The following is a 23142-nucleotide window of genomic DNA, read 5'->3' as shown; positions in this document are numbered from 1 at the left end:
TTACCGGTGCTCGAAGGTGTATTTTTCCACGCAAACTGGCTGCTGGCTGTAGTTTTATAATTAACAGACAGACATGACTTAAGAGAGTCGATCTTATTGCTACCCTGCCTTCGTCCAATGTCAGCTGGGATCGGCTCCATGCAGCGCCCCGGAACCCTAAAGAAGGATAAGCGGTTTAGGATAATGGATGGATGGATCTTATTGCTCCCTCTAATGTGCGACTTTCATATGATGTTGATTCTTGTGGTCTTTGTGGACCAAAGCATGAGTGTTTCAAGTACCAGATGTCCTTTAGTAAACTTAATTATTATTCTGCAGCAGTGTCGGTGCTAATTGTGGTTCTAGCGGGCCTCCCGAGTGAGCCCAGTAAACTGGCCTGGGTCTCCAGCAGCAGGGTGACTGTTTGCTTCCAGCGTGGACCGGTGCAGCAATGAGGCGGCCAAAGCGATGCTGCTGACGGGAGCTGATCTCTTGCCTCCCGTCAGAGCTTCCGACAGCAGGTCAAGGGCGGCAGTGGAACCTGATCTGGGTCTGATCTGGATCCAGATCGCTGCCAGAGGCCCTGCAGGGTCTGTTTGAGTCCGAGCTGAGAATTTCTAGTGAACCTGCAGGATTTTGTGCAGAATCTGACCGGATTGCACGATGACGTGCGTTAAGAATAACCAGTGCTGATGGTCTTATTTACTGAAGAAGGTCATAAAGAGGCATCGGTATCAAATTTCATTAAAACTTATTTCCAGTAACTTAAAACGGATGCTCCTTTTGGTACTGAGGTGTATATATATGTGTGTATATATATATATATATTTGTGTGTGTGTATATATATAGTGTATAAGTTGGATATCTTAATGTATGTGACACAGGTGGAAAACAAGTTTTCTCCTTAGTATGGTTCAAGTTCCAAACACATTTAATGCTACACTACCCATGACGCAACATCTCAGACAGAGACACCGAACATGTTATACAACCCATTATCATGTCTATGTGAAATTGGTGGAGTGCTCCTTTTTTAATGAAAAGACCTGGTGTCCGCTCTGTATAGACTCTAAACATAGGCCGGCATTTAGAGGCCTGAAAATCTTTTAATAAGCTTGCATTTCACTTAAATATTTGGGACTTGCCCTAAAGGACTAGTGACTTGATTAGCTGTGTCTCATTGGTCAGCATTGGTTAGAGCACGTGGTGAAGCTACTATCAAAGATGTTCTTGGTTTATGAACTTTAAATAGATATTTGAGTGCTTAACCTGATGTTTATGGGGTGGAGATTCTGGTAAAACTAAAGTTGGAGGAATGTTAATGAATCATTTGAGTTTTCTGCCCTCTGGACCAATCCCACCACTTCTTCTGCCCAGTGATCCCAGAAGGAGTCTCTACCCACTTTTCAGACATGTTTTCTCTCCCAGCTGACTGGGATTAAAGGCATGTGTTCAGTGCTCGCTGATCTACTGTCACACATTGGACTCATATTGCAGCTGAAATTGGGTGTTTAGAGTTTGATAAAATGGCTGCGTCAAATGATAGGGAAGCTCACATTATAGACGAAAGTTCCCTGTGTGTGTGTGTGTGTGTACATTCCTCTTTTTTTTAGGTTATTTTTTTGAGAATTGTGTGCTATAATTTGATGGAGGTATTGGAGAGAAACAGGCAATGTTGTGAAAGAGGGTAAAGGAATGGCATCCAGCACACGTTCCGGCTAGCTGGGAATCAAGCTGAGAAATCACTGCTCTCTGCATTTGTGCCCATGAAATCTGCACCCTGTGTGTGTTCTTCTTCACTTGGTGTTTACACATGCTAGCTTGATCCAGTTCTGGTGTAAATTAACATTTAACTATTAAAATGCATTTACTCAGCAAAAATGTACTCGGCAAAAAGTTCCACTTCATTTCTTCCTTAACCTCCGTTTGCCCTCTTCTGTTTCACATTCTTTCACCGTCTTTCTTTATTCCTCATTTCTCTTTCACTTCCTCTTCCCTGTTGTTTGAGCTGTATTTAAGGACAGCATTAACTAAACTATATCTGATGAGGCCCTGAAGGGGGCGGGGGAGATTTAAAAGATATATAGACTATTAACTTGGAGGGAGCGAGTGGTGTGTAAAATGGTTCGAGGAATTCAGAAAGTAGAAGGAGGGAAGACAGAAAGTGGAAAGGGATAAGATAGGGAGTCCCCACCCTCTTCTCTCTCCCTCTGTCATCCCTCTCCCCTTCTCTTGGCTGGCCTTATTTGGTCATGTTACTGCGGCTATAGCAGGAGGACAGACGGAGAGAGAGGGAAAGAAAGGGGGAAGGATGGATAGACTGTTCTTTTTTTCTTTCTTTTCTTTTTGCCCTCTCAGAACAGAGGGCTTTGGTCTGAGAGATGAAGTCAGGAAAGTCAGGACTCTGAGGGAGGAGTCGCTGATGAAGTTTAACTGTAGTTAATGTGTTCTGGTTAACCGTGAGCGGCACTTTCGGGGCTAAATGTGCCGCTGTGCCTCAGTTGCAGTCGTGCAGCTTGCTACAGAAGAGGAAGTCCTCTGGGACAGAAGAGGAACTCTGTTATTCTAAAACTGTGTCCACATGCAAATTAAGGGAACGTTTTCCCTGCTGGCTAGTTTCTACGGTATCTAAGAAAATGAGCAGCACAATCAGAGTCTTGCTGACGTCAGCATTGCATGGTTGCTGCGGTTACGCACTTTGACTAACTACAGGATGTAACTACGTATTACTATACTTGTATATGTGGCCGAGTGCGCGCACACACACAAAGACACACACACACACACACACACACATACATGAACACAAGCTCATGCTTTCCTGTCCCTCATTCCTCCTCCCAGAGGCAGACAAAGCCATTCAGGAGAATAGTGAATATCTTTTTAAAGGGCAAGCGCACACGCACAGAGAAGAGTGTGTAAAAATAGTGTGTTTATACGGTTACTCGGTCTTTGAATACATCACTTGGTATGAGAGAGGGGTCATTCATTAGGCCTGTCGTGTATTTTTCATCAGTGTTTATTGCACATCTTGTATCGTCTTGTTTTAGCAACCGAGCTGTTGTGTGACTCGTCCCCCTCACTGTAGCACTGACATTTTCAGGCTGCCTTCACAACAGTGCATCAACATAATTATTCTCAACCTGTGTGCCTTCCTCCATCTCAATTTTTTCCAATGTACTAATCTCTGTCCGTGTGTCTCGGCCTCTCTTTCTTTCTCTCGGCCCAGACTGTCTGTTCAGACTGTGTCCCATGAACCGCTACTCTGCCCAGAAGCAGTTCTGGAAAGCGGCGAAGCCTGGAGGGAACACGGACACGGTGCTGCTCAACAAGCTCCATGTAAGTGAGGTGGCAACAGGTCCCACTACAGACCAGTAAACCACCAGCACACACAGACCTGTCCTCTGCACTCACAGGGGAAGGAGACGGGCACGTTTTCACAAGATTTAAATCTTGAAATTTAATTGGACGATTTGGTCGAAACTGAATGCCAAGCTGCACAGTGAATGTGTAGAGATGTTCACGCTGGACTACAGTTTAACATTCTACATCAGCAAATATACATAATTATTGTGAAACCTGCTCTAAAGTCCTTTTATAGACATTTCACTCTTACTGCCCTACCTTTCTGCCCTCTACACTCTGCTTTCTCTCTTTCTGCTTCAATACAATACCATTTAAAGCAATCTACCAACTGACCACCCAGTCATAAAATGAAATACTGAAATCTTTCTTGTTTCCAGCCAGAGTGTTCAGCTAAACCTCTCTTGAAGCATTTGCTTTTGGCTTACAACTTTGTTTCTACTATACTTTTGTTCAGCAGATTACTTCCGACCACATCACTGTGCATAACTGTTATCAATGGACACTGTTGCAGATAGAGGGTCGGGTAATTAATATGTGTTATATTCATTTTTATCTCTTTCTTGCCTTCCAGCATGCAGCTGACTTGGAGAAAAAGCAAAATGACTCTGAAAACAAAAAGCTGCTCGGAACAGTAATTCAGTACGGGAATGTGATTCAGGTTCGTTCTGCTGAGATGGAAATGATTTTTTGGGTATTTATTCAGATGAGATGAGATTTTGTTTAGACTACCACCCTTAATTTGATTAAACTTTGACGTGTCTGAAGCTGATTTAATCTCACCGCTTATCTTAAATTTAGAGAACCTTAAATTTCATGTTCTATTATTAAAATATTGTGAACTTTGGCATAGTCCCAATTAAAATGAAAGAGGCTGAAACCTTGTGCAGTCATATAAACAAAGCACTAATTATAATACAAATATACTGCAAAGCATCCTGAACAGAGAATATTGGAAGCAGGACCATACATTAATTCAACAAACATACGCAATCATAATATCATATGTAATAATAAATCATTTATTTTATATAGCGCTTCTCAAGTCACCCAAAGTCGCTTTACAGAGTCCAGAGTCCAGTAGTCATACACACACACAGTCATCCCGGTGGTGGTAAGCTACATCAGTAGCCACAGCTGCCCTGGGGCAGACTGACGGAAGCGTGGCAGCCAATCAGCGCCTACGGCCCCTCCGACCACCACCAACATTCATTCACATCCATACGAGCCCGGGGTGAGGCTGCGGTGCATGTCTTTATGATGGTGGGGGAAACCGGAGTACCCGGAGTAAACCCACGCAGACACGAGGAGAACATGCAAACTCCACACAGAAAGGACCTGGGACGACCGGGACGACCGGGATGTAAAAAAACCCGGGATGTAAAAAAAAAAAAAAAAAACCTACACCGTTCATTCAAGCTGGTACAGGGAATTTTATTTGTTGTGTTTTTGGCAGTCCCCGTGAACAAAGTGTTTGTTTCTCATCACTATAGGGTCCTTTAGAAAACCTTTACAGCGTGCTGTTGCTGCTGGGTCTGAGCTGAAGGAGTTTCTGATCAATCTGCATGATTTCCTCTGATTTTGCGTGGAATCCGACCCGGTGGTACCGATCACAAGCATTAAGAATAACTACATAGAAATAAACAATCTTCTCGGTGATGGTCTCGTTCAATTATGTCGGTTATATCGAGGCATCAGTATTAAATTGACACTTTCATAACCAGTTAGAAGTTTCTCACAGTGACTTTGGGTAAGAAGATGACTTTCAGTGTCGTTATTGTTTGGATTGATCTGACCTGTTGCGTGACATTGGTTTACTAAATAACCCTTATGGCAGTTAGCTTCTCATAGTGCGCTAAATCAAGCGGCTTTCTTCTTTTCAGTACGCTTTCTGTATGTCTGTTTGTTTGTATTTTCTCACTCTGTGTCTGGAATTTTCTGCTCAGCTCCTCCACTTGAAGAGCAACAAATACCTGACGGTGAACAAGCGTCTGCCAGCGCTGTTAGAGAAGAACGCCATGAGGGTGATGTTGGACCCTGCAGGAAATGAAGGCTCCTGGTTCTACATCCAGCCCTTCTACAAACTACGCTCCATCGGGGACAGTGTGAGTCATCACATGTCCACGTCTGTGGGAGTGGTGCATTGTGGAAATCACCATGCAGTGTGTCATTAACGTCAGGCAAAGGACTGAATCATGCATGGGATGCATCTTTTACATTTTAAATATGTGTACTTTTTAAAATACACGAACATTAGGCCACTTCTCTTTTTTTTTAAATGTAGTTGCTCATTTACATATATAGCAGTAAATAAGTATTCTAAGGTTAAGACCGCAGAATAAATGTCCAGACCTCAAGGGCCCAAGTCTCCTCGACCTAAGCCTCAATGTGAGGCTCTCACTGATCACATTTATCCCTGGATGGACCTGTGCCGGCACACAATTAGTTTGAACATGCAGGAAGTAGTGGGCTGGTGCCCGAAGACAAAATCAACCACAAGCATCTCTGCTAAACTCCCTTAAAATGAGGCATGGCACAAGGCCTAAGCAGCAGGCCTTGGATGAAAACTCAAATTGAAAGCACTCTATCCCTGCTGAGAAAAGACAGTTGCATGTAAATAGATACTGACGCTCTCCTAACAGTTACAGATTCAATGTTGAGTACATAAGTTGCACTGTACTCATGATAGATGCATACATTGTGTTCTGATAGAGTAGTAATATATACAGTGGATGATTTTTAACAAAAAATGTCCGAACAGGGAAGTCAAACTCAATAAAATACGTACAATTACCGTGAAGTCCAAACAGCCCAAACCCAGTTAGTTCCTAGTGTGCATTATGACATGTTGTTTTGATCAAACATCATGGTCCTGATAGCTTTCCACTTCCTTAAATAAGTCAAAGACAACTCTGCTTGTGCCAGGATTACAAGGCATAACCTCTGTTCCTCTATATTTTAACATTATTTTATTGTGTCTGTTTTTGCGTGTGCAGGTGGTGATCGGGGACAAAGTGGTCCTCAACCCAGTGAATGCTGGTCAGCCGCTCCATGCCAGCACACACCAGCTAGTGGATAATCCAGGATGCAATGAGGTTTGGCTTTGCTGTTGTTACTTATCTTCACTCCTCAGATGTTTCTGTGGGATTGTTGGAAATTTATAACAGCTTTTTTTCTCATAAGCGCTGCTTGGTTATTAATTGTCTGATGTGAAACACTCCAGCATGGTTGTCCTGCCCTCCAAATGTAGCAGCGTTAAGGACTGTCTACAGCTAACTCTGCATTTAAAAGGTCTCGTACAACTAGAGTGCGATCAGCTACTAACAACATATTGCATCAAAGTGCCAAACAGAGACTCAGACCGTGGGGTCTGATTTGGGAAAATTGTGCAATATTATAATATATAAATGTTTTATGTGTAACGACTCTGCAAGAAATATAATAATGGAAGCACAGATAATTGATGGTTATGACATCAAGTGGCAACTTAACAAAGGAAAGAAGTTATCCATTTTTCAATGTTGAACTTATTATACTTCTCTAAATGAAGTAGAAAAACAAACATCAAAATATTTCTGCTGCCTTGGCTGTGGCACATGTCAAAAGGTGGATTTATTATTTAAATGTTTTTATTTGGCAATGTATCAATCTTTCGTCACATTTTGTGTTCTTATCCTCTCTTTAAAACAAAAATTCATCCAAAATTTCTTTCTACGGAATACATCAATCTCCACAAACACTAAACTATCCTTTCAATCTTGGCAAGGTCGTTGTGCAAGGAGATGCTTATGATTATTTGTTTTCCAGGTGAACTCGGTCAACTGTAACACCAGCTGGAAGATTGTCTTGTTCATGAAATGGGGCGACAATCAGGAAATCATCCTCAAAGGGGTTTGTAGAGATCTATTAGTATGTTTTTACAAACTTGGTACAAAACACATTTATATCTAATAAGACACATATAATACATGAAAAGTCAAGTAAAACAATATAGGAAAAACAAGGGCAAATATTGTTCTAGCAGTGGCCTATAATGTTTCTGTAAAGCTCTGTATCTTACAAGAGGTTTTGTATACTGTCCCTCATCAGCTCTCAGTGGGCTGGTTTGTTTTCAGTTCAGCACTATTTGTGTACAGTATGTGCGTTTCATATGATATTGTGTTGGTTATTCAACAACGCTACATTAGGAGCTATAACGCCCAAAATAGCCACAACTACTGCGAGTCTATGGGTCTCTTTAGATTATGTGACAGACTGTCAGCTCACATTGATCGAATGAGATCGACATGATCTTAAATATGTTGTAAATATTAATTGGAATAGCTCGTGGTTTATTACTAGAGATGTATCTTGTGTAATTTGAAACATCAGATTATTTTATATTATTATTTTTTAATTATTTGGTTTTACGGTCAAGCAGATCATGTTTGACTAAAATGTTCTCCCTCTCTCCAGGGCGACGTGGTCCGGTTATTTCATGCAGAGCAGGAGAAATTCCTCACCTGTGATGATCACAGAAAAAAACAATATGTTTTTCTTCGCACTACTGGAAGGCAGTCGGCTACCTCGGCAACCAGCAGTAAAGCCCTTTGGGAGATTGAGGTGAGGAAGACTTGTTGGTTTTGCTGATTGTGGTTGAAATAAAGTAAACGTGTAGCCACGGGAAAACATAAAGTTAGCCTTGCTGGATTATTATATTCTTCTGCAGTTTTGTAGGGAAACCATTAATATGTTTCTCAACTTGTTAACTTTACAGCCTATCAGGTCATTAAGTCCACAGCCCCTGTCAAACAAATGTCCCCCTATGCATGCGTGTAAGCTGTGCCTGCTGTTTGCTCTGGTATCAGGTTGTTCAGCATGATCCATGTCGCGGGGGGGCCGGCTACTGGAACAGCCTGTTCCGATTCAAACACCTGGCTACTGGACACTACCTGGCTGCAGAGGTCAGTGGAGCACAGATACGGTGTAAATGTGATTAGAACAGTAACATTTAGAGAATATAATACTCTAGTCTAGATATTATTTGGTTGTATTCAAAGTATTTCTATTGCAATTTATTTAATTGGAGTCACTGTAAAGCGATCTCTGAGAAGAACAGATTTAAATTCAAGCTATACAGATATTGCAGAAAATAATAATACATTGAACAAATATATATGAACCACTTTGTCGTTTTGCAGGTAAATCCAGAATATGAAGAGGAGTGCTTGGAGTCCCGCTCCTCAGTAAGTGAGCATGCTGAAAGAATGGGCAACATGTCTATGTCAGCAAGTTTGTCCTATATTGTCTATTAGCCTACCCAATTGAACTTCTTGATATAATACTATAATACTATGAGCAAGAAAATACTGGTTTCTGATTGGCTAGCAGATTATATATATATATATAAATAAATATCAGTAGACCACAAACCCAGCTCCAGAAGAGCCACGGTGTCAGTAAAATGCAAGTAACCATTGTGACTATATGTTGCCAGTTTACTCACTGGTGAAACTTACCTGGCTTAAACTGCCTTCAAACAAACAGAGTGTAAAGGTGGTAAAGAGGTACACTGAGGGTAAATGTCCTGTAACATATGAAAGCTGTACAGCTTCGATAGCAGGTACCAGCATTGCCGGAAGTAGATGGTTGCAGTGTGAGGTGGTAATACTTCTCAGTGACCAGCAGGTGGCAGCATTTCACTGTAAATGCGTCTTTCTGGTTGGTCGTAGTTTGTTACAGTTAAGGTGAGGCGGTTCATATTTGAACCATCTCACACTCTCCAGTCTTTTCCTGAGTTTTTTGCCTTGCTTCTCCAGCATAAAACAAACAAAGACAATTAAATGTAACCGAATAATCTGAAATATGGCCTGATGATGTATGACAGAGCAACAATAGATTAGGAATTTATTTATTGTGATGGCTTTTTAAAATGATAGTTTAGAGCCTAAAAAAAAGGACTAAACTCAGCAAACCTAGAAGGAAATACATTTAAAGTTCTGACTGATTTGATGATGTCCTTTAGGTAAGTCTTTTCTGTCCACCATTATTGGCTATTTGAATAAAGACTTACATTTTTCTGGTTCAACTTACAAAAGAAATAGAATGTTTTCCTCTTTTTTTTTAAAGGGGTTCTTTGAACTTAACCACTGCATTTAATTTTCCTTGAAATCTATCTTCAGTTATAGTTGTAACCCGGTCACTGGTTCACTCTTCTTGATCTTGACACAAATGTGACAGATAATCTTAGTTGCTGTTTTAACTTTTCCCTCCAGCTGGACTCGGAGCAAGAAGCCTTAAGAGCCCGTTTGAGAAATGTCCAGGACAAAGTCATGTACACCCTTGTGTCTGTACCTGATGGGAATGACATCTCTTCTATATTTGAGCTTGACCCTACGACATTAAGAGGAGGAGACTCACTGGTACCCAGGTAAGAATGCCGTAACGTTAACGTGTTTTGGACCGGCCCAGACATGTTCTTCGGGGAGCACCACGCTCCCGCTCTGTTCCCCGGAGGATCACTCTTTCCACAGAACCAAAAGCAGGCACATAATAAATTGGGGGACTTCCACTGTAGGTTAAATCATCTTATTAAGTTTGCAGAACAATAGACCATGGAAAGAGTGTGTTGGTGTGTTAATGCTTGTTAATGTAAGAGAGTGTGTGACTCACAGTAGACGGTGTTTGTGTTCCTGTCTTGCAACATGTTTATGAGATGGGCAGACTGTGACAATTATAAAGATTGAAATGGTGCCCATTAATGCACTGATATATGTTTTCTCCAGTGGACGGGCACGTTTATAATACCCATTCAGCCACATAGAGGGAGGGCACTATAGGTATCAAATTGTTTTAAGGGCATCCAAGAGGGCACTATGCAGCATTTAAATCAATTTGTCGAACATGAAGTCTAAGTAATATTTTTGCTTTATATTGGAATTTCCATAGATTTACAGAGTTTAGAGATGCCTACGAATTGCATTGCTGTTTGTAATTTTTAATATCTATTCAATATCATCAAACAAAAATATTTAAATGCTTTTTCAGGAACTCCTATGTGCGCCTCAGGCACCTGTGTACCAACACGTGGGTTCACAGCACCAACCAACCAATTGACAAGGAGGAGGAAAAGCCTGTCATGCTGCGCGTGAGTGACGGATCATTCTCACTAATCTGTAACAGTTATATCCTGTAAACTGTCGATTTACTTTGATAAAATACTAACAAACTGAATGATCTACTGTCCAAACCTCTTCTTCTTTGCTATGAAATTTTGGTAGGGTTTCAGAATTAAATTTAATGTGTCCTGTATATGGTAAATTCACAATTGTAGTTTTCATTATCGGTTTCTAAAGTATTTTGGAAAGGAATCAAAAGTGGGCCAAGAGACCAATTCTAAGGACAAAAAAATTAATCCTATCGATCGATGACAAAGTTGTAAATTTCTTTTCTCATTCAAGATTGGCACCTCGTCACTAAAAGAGGACAAAGAGGCATTTGCCATTGTGCCCGTCTCCCCGGCTGAAGTGAGAGACCTTGACTTTGCCAACGATGCCAGCAAAGTGCTCGCCTCTATTGCTGGAAAGTTGGAAAAAGGAACTATCACACAGAATGAGAGAAGGTATAAATTGCGTAGTGGTGCCAGATTGTCATATTCTATCAGGAAACAAGATAGTCGTGTGTTATGGTTGGTGTCTCTCTTTTGTGTGTACAATCAGAGCCGTTACCAAGCTACTGGAGGATTTGGTGTTCTTTGTGGTGGATATTTCCAACAACGGACAGGATGTTCTGGAGATCATGGTCAACAAACCCAACAGGGAACGACAGAAACTCATGAGAGAACAGAATATTCTCAAACAGGTAATACAGTGACAGTAACATGTTGATTATCACTGTTTAGATTACGTTTTCCATTGAATGTGAAGTTGTTTGCACCTCACTGAACTCTTCATAACCTCAACTCTGCGTCATGACTCAAAGCAGCACAGTTGTCAGTCCTGCTATCCGTATCGGCATGTTCTTTGGGTTTTACATTTGGAACAACCTTATCCTCACATTCAGATCTTCAAGCTGCTGCAGGCTCCCTTCACAGACAGTGGGGACGGGCCCATGTTGCGACTGGAGGAGCTGGCTGACCAGCGTCATGCCCCCTTCAGGCACATCTGCCGCCTGTGTTACCGGGTTTTACGTCACTCTCAGCAGGACTACCGCAAGAACCAGGTACAGTTTGTCTGGCCAGAAAGCCGTTTTCTTGAGCCCCGCTAGTGTGTGACATGGTGTACGTGCTGTTTGCGAGAAGGTGCTTTCCAAAACCCCTTTATTAAGTTTAATAGCAAGTGAAGGAGGCCTTTGCTGGCAGCTCTGATATTATACAGAGATAACTGAATGTCATGTGCATTTTGCAAGGCTCAGGCCTTAATCAAATTGTCTGCTGATATAAATACACAGAGCCACACAGTGATTCGGGCACATCCTATAACAAAGGCTTATCAATGTGAAATACAACATTCCCATTTTCCTAGAAACATCTATTTCTCTGAAACACATTACAGTGTAATTGTTAGACTGGTCATTTAATTATGTTGAAGGAGGAGGCAGCCTGGTCCTTGTGAACGTGCTCTGTCTTCCCGCACACACAGATCAAGTTGATAATGACATTTTTCCCGGTGAGTCTGTGTCGTCTTGCTTTGGTTTGTGTGTAGTTAGACTGCCTGTCTGTCTGTTCCGCAGGAGTATATCGCCAAACAGTTTCGCTTCATGCAGAAACAGATTGGCTATGATGTCTTGGCGGAGGACACAATCACAGCTCTGCTCCATAATAACCGCAAGCTGCTCGAGAAACACATCACTGCTGCAGAGATCGACACCTTTGTTAGCCTGGTCCGCAAGAACCGCGAGCCAAGGTTTGTGTGCGTCTATCTGTATGAACACGACCAACTGAATAAATAGAAAAAAAAACATTGACCGGATAATGTGTTAGTATTGTAATTCGGTTATTACGTGTGATATATGTGATGTTTGTGTGTGTGAGTGTATGTGTGTGTGTGTGTGATCTTGGGGAGTTGTTTGTGTCACGGAAGATTTAATTTTGCATATCTTGTGTGTGTGTGTGTGTGTGTCCAGGTTCCTGGACTACCTGTCAGACTTGTGTGTGTCAATGAATAAGTCCATCCCTGTGACACAGGAGCTCATCTGTAACGCAGTGCTGGATCCAGCTAACGCAGACATCCTCATAGAAACTAAGTGAGTGGAACACCCTCTGCCTCGACCCACTTTTGTCCAATTCGCCTCTTAATACCAACATGCACTAATTTGAATGTATCACTTTGAGTTCTTGAAGAAGATTATTTAATAATGAAAATAATTGTAAATTGCTGGATATATTAATGAGCTGAATCCTCTCTATAGCATCCTTTTTGCTCCATCTTCTGAGGGTAACCATATTTGCAGTGGAAGTCATTGTGTCCTTATCCTTGTGTTTTTGAAATTGTCAAAAAAAGTGTACACATTTATTTCCATCAGCCTTTAAACAAACCAAAAAATCTCCTCCTCCTGCAGACTGGTACTGTCGAGGTTTGAGATCGAGGGAGCGCCGCTCGGGGAGAACTCTGTGGAGTCAGAGGAGGATGAGGAGGAGGTGTGGTTGTTTTGGAAAGATGGCAATAAAGAGATCCGGAGTAAAAGCATTAGGGAGCTGGCTCAGGATGCCAAGGAGGACCAGAAGGAGGACCAGGATGTGATCAGTTATTACAGGTAGTTACTGGGCTTTATTTTTGATGTAGTTGTCTAGCAGAAAGGAGATAATGTGTCTGACTTAAGGCAGCAATGTGGTAACATTAGTTTTGTATCTGCAGAACAGGTCACCTGTGAAGGTAAAACAAACATAACAACGAAACATTTGCTGCAATAGGTACCAGCTGAACCTGTTTGCCAGGATGTGTTTGGACCGCCAGTACCTGGCAATCAACAAGATCTCTGGCCAGCTGGATGTGGACCTGATCTTGCGATGCATGTCGGATGAAGACCTGCCCTATGACCTGCGGGCCTCTTTCTGCCGCATGATGCTGCACATGCATGTAGATCGGGATCCTCAGGAGCAGGTTACACCGGTCAAATACGCTCGCCTCTGGTCTGAAATCCCCTCCGAGATTGCAATTAATGAGTGAGTAAATGGACAAATGTAATATATTGTTCATTGTAGAGTGTTTTGCATGTTGTAGATTTATCCACCTTTGTTGTCTTATTGTAGCTACGACAATGATGGAACATCTAAAGATGAAATTAAGGAGCGATTCTGTCTGACTATGGAGTTTGTTGAGAACTACCTGAGGGACGTGGTGTGTCAGAGCTTCCCTTTTGCAGATAAAGAGAAGAACAAGCTCACCTTTGAGGTCAGTTTGGCACATTCTTGATATCTTATCCCACTCATTTCACGTTGTGATGGTAAAACCAGCAAACCTATCTGACTGATCTATCTTCCCTGTTTAGGTGGTGAATCTGGCCAGGAACCTGATTTATTTTGGCTTCTACAACTTCAGTGACCTGCTGAGACTAACCAAGATCCTGCTGGCTATTTTAGACTGTGTCCACGTGAGCACAATGTTCCCTTTCAACAAGATGGAAACAGAAGAAGAAGGAAAAGAGAGTAAAGGTATGAACACCATGGATGGTCAGTAGAGGAATAAATACGTCATGGACATGAAGTTGATGTCTGTATTTTTGGATGTGTGCTTGTTTCCAGGCAGCAACGTGATGAAGTCCATTCACGGTGTAGGAGAGCTGATGTCCCAAGTAGTCCTAAGAGGGGGGGGCTTCCTACCCACAACTTCAAGCACGAGCGCCAATGGAGTCGCAGTCAAGGCTCAGACTGAGCCTGAGAAACAGGACATCCTGGTCATGGACACCAAGCTAAAGATCATTGAGATCCTACAGGTGAGGATCTGCAACTATTAATTGATTTAGGTGTCAACTTTTAAATTTATCACCAACTATTTTCATTATGAATTAATCGGTTTAAGTTCTCTGTTCCCAGCTTCTTAAATGTGAATGTTTTGTGGTGTCTTTACTCTATCATAGTAAATTGAATATCTTTCAGATGTAGTCAAAGACGGCATATATGAGGATGTCCTCTTGGGCTTCGGGAAATACTGATCGACACTTTTCACACATTTCTGACATTTTATAGACCAGATAACTAATTTGATTCATCAAGAAAATAATCAACAATGAAAATATCTGTTCACTTCAGCCTGAATTTAAACTTAAAGGCATATACAAACATAGATGACATTAATGTAGACATACAGTGCATACACAGTCCCTCTATCCTCAACTATTTGTCCTGCTCTGCAGTTCATCTTGAATGTCCGCCTGGACTACAGGATCTCCTGTCTGCTGTCTATATTTAAGAGGGAGTTTGATGAGAGTAACTCTCAGATTGATTTTTCTGGAAGTGGAACAGTGGAAGGACCCAACAACATGCCAGGTCAGGGTGACATCACTATCTGCATATTACACCAATTTGGAGCCAATGAAATAGACATTGTTGGTTTCTAATATCTTTTTTTATTCAAGGGGCTTTGGATTTTGAGAATATAGAAGAGCAGGCAGAGGGGATATTTGGTGGAAGGTAATCTCAGTTTCAATAAAGAAAGTCACAAAATACCAGAAAGCGGTTGTGTTCATACTGTGTGTGTGTGTGTGTGTGTGCTTTGTGTGTAGTGAAGAGAACACCCCTCTGGACCTGGACGATCATGGTGGCCGTACCTTCTTGAGAGTCCTTCTTCACTTGACCATGCATGACTATCCTCCTCTGGTGTCCAGAGCCCTCCACCTGCTCTTTAGGCACTTCAGCCAAAGGCAGGAGGTCTTGCAGGCTTTTAAGCAGGTATGCAGTTTACAGCTACCGCTAACAATGGAAGAAAATAAAAAAACATGTTACCATTTTGACACATGCACACAAACACAAATGTGTGTGGGATCGGCATCATCTGGCTATTTGTCTGCACTCCTCTTTAAGTTGTGACTAATGTATTCACAGGTCCAGCTGCTGGTCACCAGCCAAGATGTAGAAAATTACAAGCAGATAAAGTCAGACCTGGACCAGTTGCGCTCTATCGTAGAGAAGTCTGAGCTCTGGGTGTACAAGAGGCAGGGGCCAGACGAGGGCATGGATGGGGGAGAGGGACTCTCCAACGAGCAAGAGCATGAAAAGGTCCATTATATTGTTCACCAACCGAACCACACGCAGACACTTAAAAGCCTTTCACCACCAACACTCTCCTTACTGAGTAGTAACTTTTTCTCTGTTGCATTGTCTCTGGTGTACCTTGTAGGGAGATTCAGGGGGAACAGACAAACCAAAGAAAGCAGAAAGCACTAGCAGTTACAACTACAGGGTGGTAAAGGAGGTAACTATGTCACTTTATACTTTAAGTATGGCTAACAAGCTCTTATCTGCCTATGTTGCAACTAGTGTTGCTTTTTCCACACACCTCACCTTCTCCTATTTTCCTTTTTTATCAGATCCTGCTGCGGCTCAGCAGGCTGTGTGTCCAAGAAGGTTTGTCGGGTAGGAAGAGCAAGAAACAGCAGCAGAGGCTGCTCAGGAACATGGGGGCGCACGCTGTGGTCCTGGAGCTCCTACAGATTCCCTACGAGAAGGTATTGATCAGCACTTTCAGTGAAATATTCGTCGGCATGCTTTTTGTGTGTGCCTTAAAGTGGACACGCCTTCACGCCAGTCATTTCCCCTCCAGGGAGAAGATTTACGTATGCAGGATATCATGAAGCTCGCCCACCAGTTTCTACAGAATTTCTGTGCAGGAAACCAGCAGAACCAAGCCCTGCTGAACAAGCACATCAATCTTTTCCTCAACCCAGGGGTGAGCAGTCCGAATGGATGATGCACTTCTTATCTTATCCATAGTGTTACTATTTAAAGAACTTTGTGGTGTTCTGATGCGCCTCTTTTCTTTTTTCTTTTGCGTTCAGATTTTAGAAGCCATCACCATGCAGCATATTTTCATGAACAACTTCCAGCTGTGCAGTGAGATCAATGAGCGTGTGGTTCAGCACTTTGTCCACTGCATCGAAACGCACGGCCGCAACGTCCAGTACCTCAAGTTCCTTCAGACTATTGTCAAAGCGGAGAATAAATTCATCAAAAAGTGTCAGGACATCGTCATGGCAGAGGTCATGCCGTGTTAATTTTTTTATATTTGAACTATGCTACTGCTATGTCTCCTGGTGTACTGATGTACTCATGTATGTTGGTTTCTTCCTACAGCTGGTGAATGCTGGTGAAGATGTTCTGGTCTTCTATAATGACCGCGCCTCTTTCCAGACACTGGTCCAGATGATGCGATCAGAGCGCGACCGCATGGATGAGAACAGCCCTCTGATGTACCACATACACTTAGTGGAGCTGTTGGCCGTTTGTACTGAGGGCAAGAACGTCTACACAGAGATCAAGTGCAACAGCCTGTTACCACTGGATGACATCGTGAGGGTGGTGACCCATGAGGACTGCATCCCCGAGGTGAGACTGGCCTCAGACTGAGCCGTGCTAAGACTTTGAAACAACAAGCCAGTTATGGAACAGATGCAGAAAGCATTCTTTTCCACAGAGACGTACAAAGCAATTCACACTTTTAATTATCTGCAACCAATGAAAAAAGAAATTCCTCCCTGTCATTTCTTTCAGAAGTTTTGTGCATAAATGTGATAATTTTTCCACAAGTATTATTATTGTTGTATTTAACTGTCGCCCGTCCTTGACCTGCACCACATTATTACCATTAACCCGTATCCTAATCTCTCAGGTGAAGATCGCCTATATCAACTTCCTGAACCATTGCTACGTGGACACCGAGGTGGAAATGAAGGAGATATACACGTCTAACCACATGTGGAAACTCTTTGAGAACTTCTTGGTTGACATTTGTAGAGTAAGCAACACCGGGAGGCTCCATGGCAACATTTGACCGCACTTAGGCAATGACGATTGTTAAAATACAAGCCATTGTGTTGTTGTTCTATGTTTACAGGTGTGCAACAATACAAGCGACCGTAAGCATGCAGACATCATTCTGGAGCGCTATGTGACGGAGACTGTTATGGGCATTGTCATGACTTTCTTTAGCTCGCCTTTCTCTGACCAGAGCACCAGCCTGCAGGTATGTAATCACCAATAATAAAAGGTATACAATAGCTGAAAAATGCTGACTGTGTGAAAATTAACCCAGTGTAAATCTTCTTTAGTTTGGTTGTCAGTCACGCATGCAGAGTTACGTGTTCCTATAAACTTTCCCTATGGACTTGTCATGATCTCTGATACATTCAGTATGTCTGGAATGTCCAGTCTTGTTAAAAGGTCATTTTTCTCAGAATATATTGTTAAAAGACCATCGATCTGTAAAAGATAATCTTGAGAGAAAGTAAAGTTAGGGAGTGCAGCAAGAATGTAAGTGCAAATATAATATGTATACCACATATCATTAGAACCAAATAGAATGACTCTCCTTGTATCCCTGGAGAGTCAACTTAAAGATTACAAACGCTGCAGTGTCTTCACGTTAACTGCTTCCTTAAGTGGTCAAATCGATGCTTCTGTGGAGTTTCTCAGAATTATTTTCCTTCTGATTAACATAATTGCGAGTGTTGACGGAGAATGAATGTTCTCCTTCTCTTCCCATTCGTTTGTGTTTATTAAAGTCATGCTAGTCATGATTCTGGAGAGCTCATTAGACATTACAACGTTTAGACCAGTTAGTGGTGATTGTTGTTGTTAGCATCCTGCTGGTTAATCATTTCCTTGGAACAAAAGAACAACGTTTCCTTTTTTTCTCTCCATTTAAACGGTCATAGTTTCATAGAAACAGTTTTTAATGCATAATACATATTCTTTCAGTTCTTTATTAATAACTTGTGACCAGTAAAATAATGGTCATTCTTTTGGTCAATGAACCATTTTTGGTTTATCATCTCACCTCCTTTACAAAACATCACGTTGTTTTAAGATTTAAAGTTGTGTATTATAGAGCACTTAAGGCGTCTCCAGTAATGACCGCTGTCTCTGAAATGTACGGTAAAGTCTTTGGATGTTTGTGATGCATCCAAAATGTTTTATGTCGTCACTGCTTGTATCTTCTGCTTTCAGGTACTTGTTCAATTCAACGGATACAGAGTTGGGCGTTTCAAATTATTGTTGGGTGTGAGAAGAAAAAATATTTATTGGAGTATTTTGTGAGGGAACTGATTTGAACTGCATTCAGGGTCTCGTCTCAATGTAACAAAGCACTCTGACTCCATCTGCTGCTAATCTACATCACTGTGTGTCTGTTATATTAAAAGACAAAGCCGCTGGTCCAGATTGGTGGTGCTGCGCTATTGATGGCTGATGCATATCTTGCATGTTGTCGACGGACCTATTTCTTTCTTTAAAGACCAGAGGAGATAGTCCAGATAGATGCGTATAATAATTGAAATGGTCAACGCTTTTTTTCTTGCATCTTCTTCTCAGACCAGGCAGCCAGTCTTTGTGCAGCTGTTGCAGGCAGTGTTCAGGATCTACCATTGTAACTGGTTGGTCCCAGTCCAGAAGGGCTCAGTTGAGAACTGCATCAAGGTGCTCTCTGATGTTGGTAAGATCAAGATCCTTCTCACTTCTGTCGTCGCCTCTCTTACAAGGCATTACTTTTAAAGTCTAAATCAGTCCATCGTCTACGGTTGGTTGAACACAAAGTTACCGGACTTCACACACTAACTGTGTGCATCTCATTGAATGTGTTGTAACTCTGTAATGATTCCATCTGTACACATTACATCTATTGCTTCTGTCCATCCTGGAGAGGGATCCTCCTCTGTTGCTCTCCTGAAGGTTTCTTCCCTTTTTTCCCTGTGAAAGGGTTTTTTCTATTTTTTGGGAGTTTTTTCTGATCCGATGTGAGGTCCTGGGACAGGGATGTCCTATGTGTACAGATTGTAAAGCCCTTTCAGGCAATTTTTTTATTTGTGATAATGGGATATACACAATAAACTGAATTGGATTTAATCTCTCTGTGTACCCGTCAGCCAAAGGCAGAGCAATAGCCATCCCTGTGGACTTGGACAACCAGGTGAACAACCTGTTTGTGAAATCCAACAACATTGTCCAGAAGACCGCCATGAGCTGGAGACTCTCCGCTCGCAATGCTGCTCACAGGGACTCTGTGGTCACCGCGTCACGGGACTACCGGAACATCATTGAGAGGCTGCAGGTGTAGTATTTGGTACTTACTGTTGTGTGTCAAATGGTTCAAGTAGTTAGGTCGTGTCTTTTTCTGCACTGTAGGACATTGTGTCAGCTCTCGAGGACCGTCTGCGTCCGTTGGTCCAGGCTGAGTTGTCCGTTCTGGTGGACGTGCTGCATCGGCCTGAGCTGCTCTTCCCTGAAAACACAGACTCGCGTAAGAAGTGTGAGAGCGGAGGTTTCATATGCAAGTAAGTACATCGAATGTCTTCTTCAGCTAAATATGTCTATTATTGAATTGAGTTGAATTGAAGTGATGTACTTGTGCAGGCTCATCAAACATACAAAGCAGCTGGTGGAGGAAAACGAGGAGAGACTGTGCATCAAAGTTCTGCAGACGCTGCGAGAGATGATGACAAAAGACCGTGGTTATGGAGAGAAGGTAGGAGAAGCTGCAAGGCGCAGACATGGTGGGGTGATGTACCTCATGTGCACCGTATAACTTTGCATTTAATGTATATTGTGCTGTAGAAAATGCTTAAATACAGTTGTAGAAAATAAATTGTAGGTTTGATTTTTTCAGGGGGGTGGTTGATGCTGGGGCATACATTGGATTTCTGATGGAAGATATATAATAACCATACAGGAACTATTATGATCGAGGGTTGAGTTGCAAAGTGAGTTGCACACCCAGTGATTACCCTTATTTTGAAGGGAATTGGCTTGTTCTTCCTGTCACAGTCACCTCTGTAGTCAGTAAGGCAGGACTGGTCACTTACTCACTGCACTCACCACCGTATGACACTAATTCTGCTCACTGTCCAATATCCACACTCCACATCTTGAACTTGAATGACTTACATGTCGTGCTGTATCAATGACCTCTGCTTTAGCTTCCTTCTGCTTGTGTTGTTATCTAACCCCTCAAACCCTCTGTTCTCTTTCAGCTCAGGGCCTTTGATGATGAGATGGATGTGCCTAAGGTTGTTTCTCTTTTTCTTCTACATGCTCTTTTTTCCCTCAGCTGCTTTCTGTGTTCCAATAGTAGTTGTTGCTCTTCAACAGTCCTGTAGCAGCTGCTGTGGTTGTGTGTTGTAGTGGCGGAGGCTCTAGGCACAGCTGGTAACAAATAGTGGTTGATTCCTGCCTTAAATCGCTGTGTAGATCAACTGAAAATGGTGAGATAGAGGGGGGGAGAGAGAGAGAGAGAGATAGGAAGATGTGTGCTGTGGCTGACTGCATGTTGCTCAACAGAGTTGTGTTATTCCAGGTTCCAAGGTGAGTCACTTGCTGTCTGGGCAAACTGCCAGTGCTGCATTTACATGCCCTACTTTCTGCCACTGTTGGCACCACATCAAGTAAAAGTCAACTTGGGACATGTTTACGGTATATTTTAACATCAATTCCAGTTTAATACTTTGGCCTTTTTTATTTTACACCTAAACACACCGCATACAAATAGATAACCGATGTGAAAAGATCAATATATGCTCATACTAATTAGAAATAAAAGAAATTCTAAAAAGAAGAAACGATAGACAAAAATGGAAGTGATAGCGAGTTCTCAATAATATTTAAAGGGACATTGCACATATGTTTCCAATATTTTAGGGGAATTTCTTTCTTTTAAAGTGAGGTCATCATAGTTTTGTATGTCTTGACTGCTCTGCTTTCTGAAGGGTGTTTCCCCTGCATCGCTCTTCAGTGCCAATAGGAGGCACTGTGACTGTGCCGTGTTTGTTCATGACTGAGAAGATGAGACGGTGTCCTAGTTTTGCTTGCCTGAGAGCTGCACGATTCCTGGGCCTCTGCCAACTCTCGGCTGAGGTTACATAAGGACCAGGCTTTTTTTCCTGGAACTCAGCCCTTCTGCTGATGTGTGACCTTCAGCAGTAATTGACAATAAAAGTGTGGAGGAGCCGTTTACACCCACGCACACACACATACACACATACACACAAACATACACACACACACACAAAGTGTATGCTTCTGCATGTGTGTCTGTGTGTGTGTCTGTCTGTGTGTGTGTGTGTGTGTGTGTGACACACCTGTTAAACGTTGTATCTCCGTCTGTCTCCACATGAAAGGCAGAGAGGCAGTTAAGTGCCAATCTTCATATTCCTCTCTTTCCCCTTGTGGCTCTTGCTAAATCATTGTGACACAATTTCTCAACTACCTTAAAAGCGTATCAAGGATTGGTAGCCCGTTGGTGTTTCTATTAACGGTCAAAGAACTTCTAAATGTAAGATGATTCATATTTCTGGGCACAGGCAAAGTATCGGCGCTGCTATTGCAAGAGCCGGTGAGAGGTCCATTCAACTCACAGGTTGAAATGGAACTCTGACTCTAAAGAGAAAAACAGTCTTTTTTTATACACGGATAACGTCATCTGACTCCATTCAAAATCCACAATCTAATTGGACTTAGCTGGCATGAGGCAGGACAACCACATCCTCCCAGGCCTTGACAAACAGAAACGTGCAATATCAGATTTGAAGAATGGTGTGTGTTGTATTTCTGGGCATGTGTCTCGCTGAAAAGCAGGTGCCTCTCGCTATAAACTTGTCTCTGCCTCCTCTAGATAAGTCAGCCGTCTGACCTTCAGTTATTGTGGGAAACTGAACTCAGTTCCGTTTTTTTCTTATCATGAGTCTACTGCAGGCCGAAGTTGATGAGAGCTCTAGCAAATGGAAGAACACAAATAAAGGATATAAGAACACATAATAATATAATACATAACAACCCCAAATGTATACTCTCCACTGTCATTCACACCCTTTCTCACAGGGATGCAAACGCACTCCCACGCCGTGTAAACTTAATGGCGCTGGCTGTGTTTGTGAAGGTGTGATATGGAAGTGTGTAGTTGTCTATTCTGTTACCCTTTTGAATAAAGCAGTATAGCATGATAGTATATTATTGATAGTGAGATTGTTGGGGTTACGTGAAGAAGGTTAATATAGTACAATAGTATTCTGCATAATGAGTTATTATCAATGCATTTAAAGATACATGAGTCGAGATAGCATGAGATGCATTTTTTAACTCTCCAATCGTGCATATTACACCGTCGCTTAAATGTCAGGGAGGTGATTATCAGCTAAATGTTTTGCTCCTTGGCTGTCGGAATTATGTAAGCCGAGAGTTCATGATGCACAGTGCTGGCTCCCTTCTTCACCTGTCCTCCAGTGCGTGTGGCCGATCATGAAAGCAGTTATGCAAGCCCTCCATGTTGTCAGTAAGTCATGGTCCATGCTCTCACCTCCCTCACTCTGCTCTTGGAGAACTTGACGGTCGATGAGATTAAAATGAATATATTTAACATTTTAAGACCGGCTCGCTTTTATATCCCTCCCCGACACATCTCCCACACTCACGTCGATGATTTACCTTGTTCAAGACAGCAAATTATTTTATGGCGCTGGTGTAAATATAGGTCGGTTGCAATGAAAATATGCGGCAGTCTTTTAACTTTAACCGCTTTACTGTCTGCGCATGACAAGCAGCCGAGAGTCCATGTCATGCCCCAATGGTTTGAACACGACGCACTCTGTGTGTGTGTGTGTGTGTGTGTGTGTGTGTATGT

The 23142-nt window shown here is 42.2% G+C and overlaps 2 protein-coding genes and 1 long non-coding RNA gene across 6 annotated transcripts in view; 2 read left to right on the top strand and 1 right to left on the bottom strand.

Moving 5' to 3' along the window:
* Positions 1-10918, top strand: part of si:dkey-28n18.9 (sorting nexin-6) — a 72607-nt gene extending 61689 nt beyond the window's left edge. Inside the window, exon 15 of the transcript XR_008834457.1 lies at positions 10909-10918. The gene's annotated coding sequence lies outside the window, so the exon portion shown is untranslated. The remainder of the gene's footprint in view (positions 1-10908) is intronic.
* The window catches only part of LOC130208604 (inositol 1,4,5-trisphosphate receptor type 1), a 64895-nt gene that overhangs the window by 9168 nt on the left and 32585 nt on the right, over positions 1-23142 (top strand). For 2 of the 4 annotated variants that reach the window (XM_056437839.1, XM_056437842.1), the window contains exons 4-39: positions 3210-3319; positions 3918-4004; positions 5290-5448; positions 6340-6438; positions 7151-7234; positions 7799-7945; positions 8191-8286; positions 8524-8568; positions 9598-9752; positions 10370-10469; positions 10783-10943; positions 11041-11182; positions 11384-11542; positions 12053-12225; positions 12446-12565; positions 12881-13075; positions 13233-13484; positions 13572-13713; positions 13811-13973; positions 14064-14254; positions 14675-14807; positions 14897-14951; positions 15044-15209; positions 15363-15536; positions 15658-15732; positions 15848-15985; positions 16081-16206; positions 16316-16516; positions 16611-16862; positions 17146-17271; positions 17371-17499; positions 18846-18966; positions 19397-19581; positions 19656-19804; positions 19884-19995; positions 20501-20536. In XM_056437839.1, coding sequence (XP_056293814.1) covers positions 3210-3319; positions 3918-4004; positions 5290-5448; positions 6340-6438; positions 7151-7234; positions 7799-7945; positions 8191-8286; positions 8524-8568; positions 9598-9752; positions 10370-10469; positions 10783-10943; positions 11041-11182; positions 11384-11542; positions 12053-12225; positions 12446-12565; positions 12881-13075; positions 13233-13484; positions 13572-13713; positions 13811-13973; positions 14064-14254; positions 14675-14807; positions 14897-14951; positions 15044-15209; positions 15363-15536; positions 15658-15732; positions 15848-15985; positions 16081-16206; positions 16316-16516; positions 16611-16862; positions 17146-17271; positions 17371-17499; positions 18846-18966; positions 19397-19581; positions 19656-19804; positions 19884-19995; positions 20501-20536 — 4958 coding nt within the window. The remainder of the gene's footprint in view (positions 1-3209; positions 3320-3917; positions 4005-5289; positions 5449-6339; positions 6439-7150; positions 7235-7798; positions 7946-8190; positions 8287-8523; positions 8569-9597; positions 9753-10369; positions 10470-10782; positions 10944-11040; positions 11183-11383; positions 11543-12052; positions 12226-12445; positions 12566-12880; positions 13076-13232; positions 13485-13571; positions 13714-13810; positions 13974-14063; positions 14255-14674; positions 14808-14896; positions 14952-15043; positions 15210-15362; positions 15537-15657; positions 15733-15847; positions 15986-16080; positions 16207-16315; positions 16517-16610; positions 16863-17145; positions 17272-17370; positions 17500-18845; positions 18967-19396; positions 19582-19655; positions 19805-19883; positions 19996-20500; positions 20537-23142) is intronic. The other 2 variants (XM_056437841.1, XM_056437843.1) reach the window with 2 other exon arrangements.
* Positions 15151-19954, bottom strand: LOC130208612 (uncharacterized). The gene is made up of 4 exons (XR_008834458.1): positions 19899-19954; positions 19602-19752; positions 15822-15975; positions 15151-15230 (listed from the first exon to the last, which is right to left on the bottom strand). It is a non-coding gene; the product is annotated as an uncharacterized LOC130208612 (long non-coding RNA).

This window comes from Pseudoliparis swirei, chromosome 18 (assembly GCF_029220125.1).
Source record: "Pseudoliparis swirei isolate HS2019 ecotype Mariana Trench chromosome 18, NWPU_hadal_v1, whole genome shotgun sequence".
NCBI classification, from domain to species: domain Eukaryota; kingdom Metazoa; phylum Chordata; class Actinopteri; order Perciformes; family Liparidae; genus Pseudoliparis; species Pseudoliparis swirei.
Note: the sequence above shows the minus strand (reverse complement) of the source record. Positions and strands in the feature narration are given on the sequence as shown.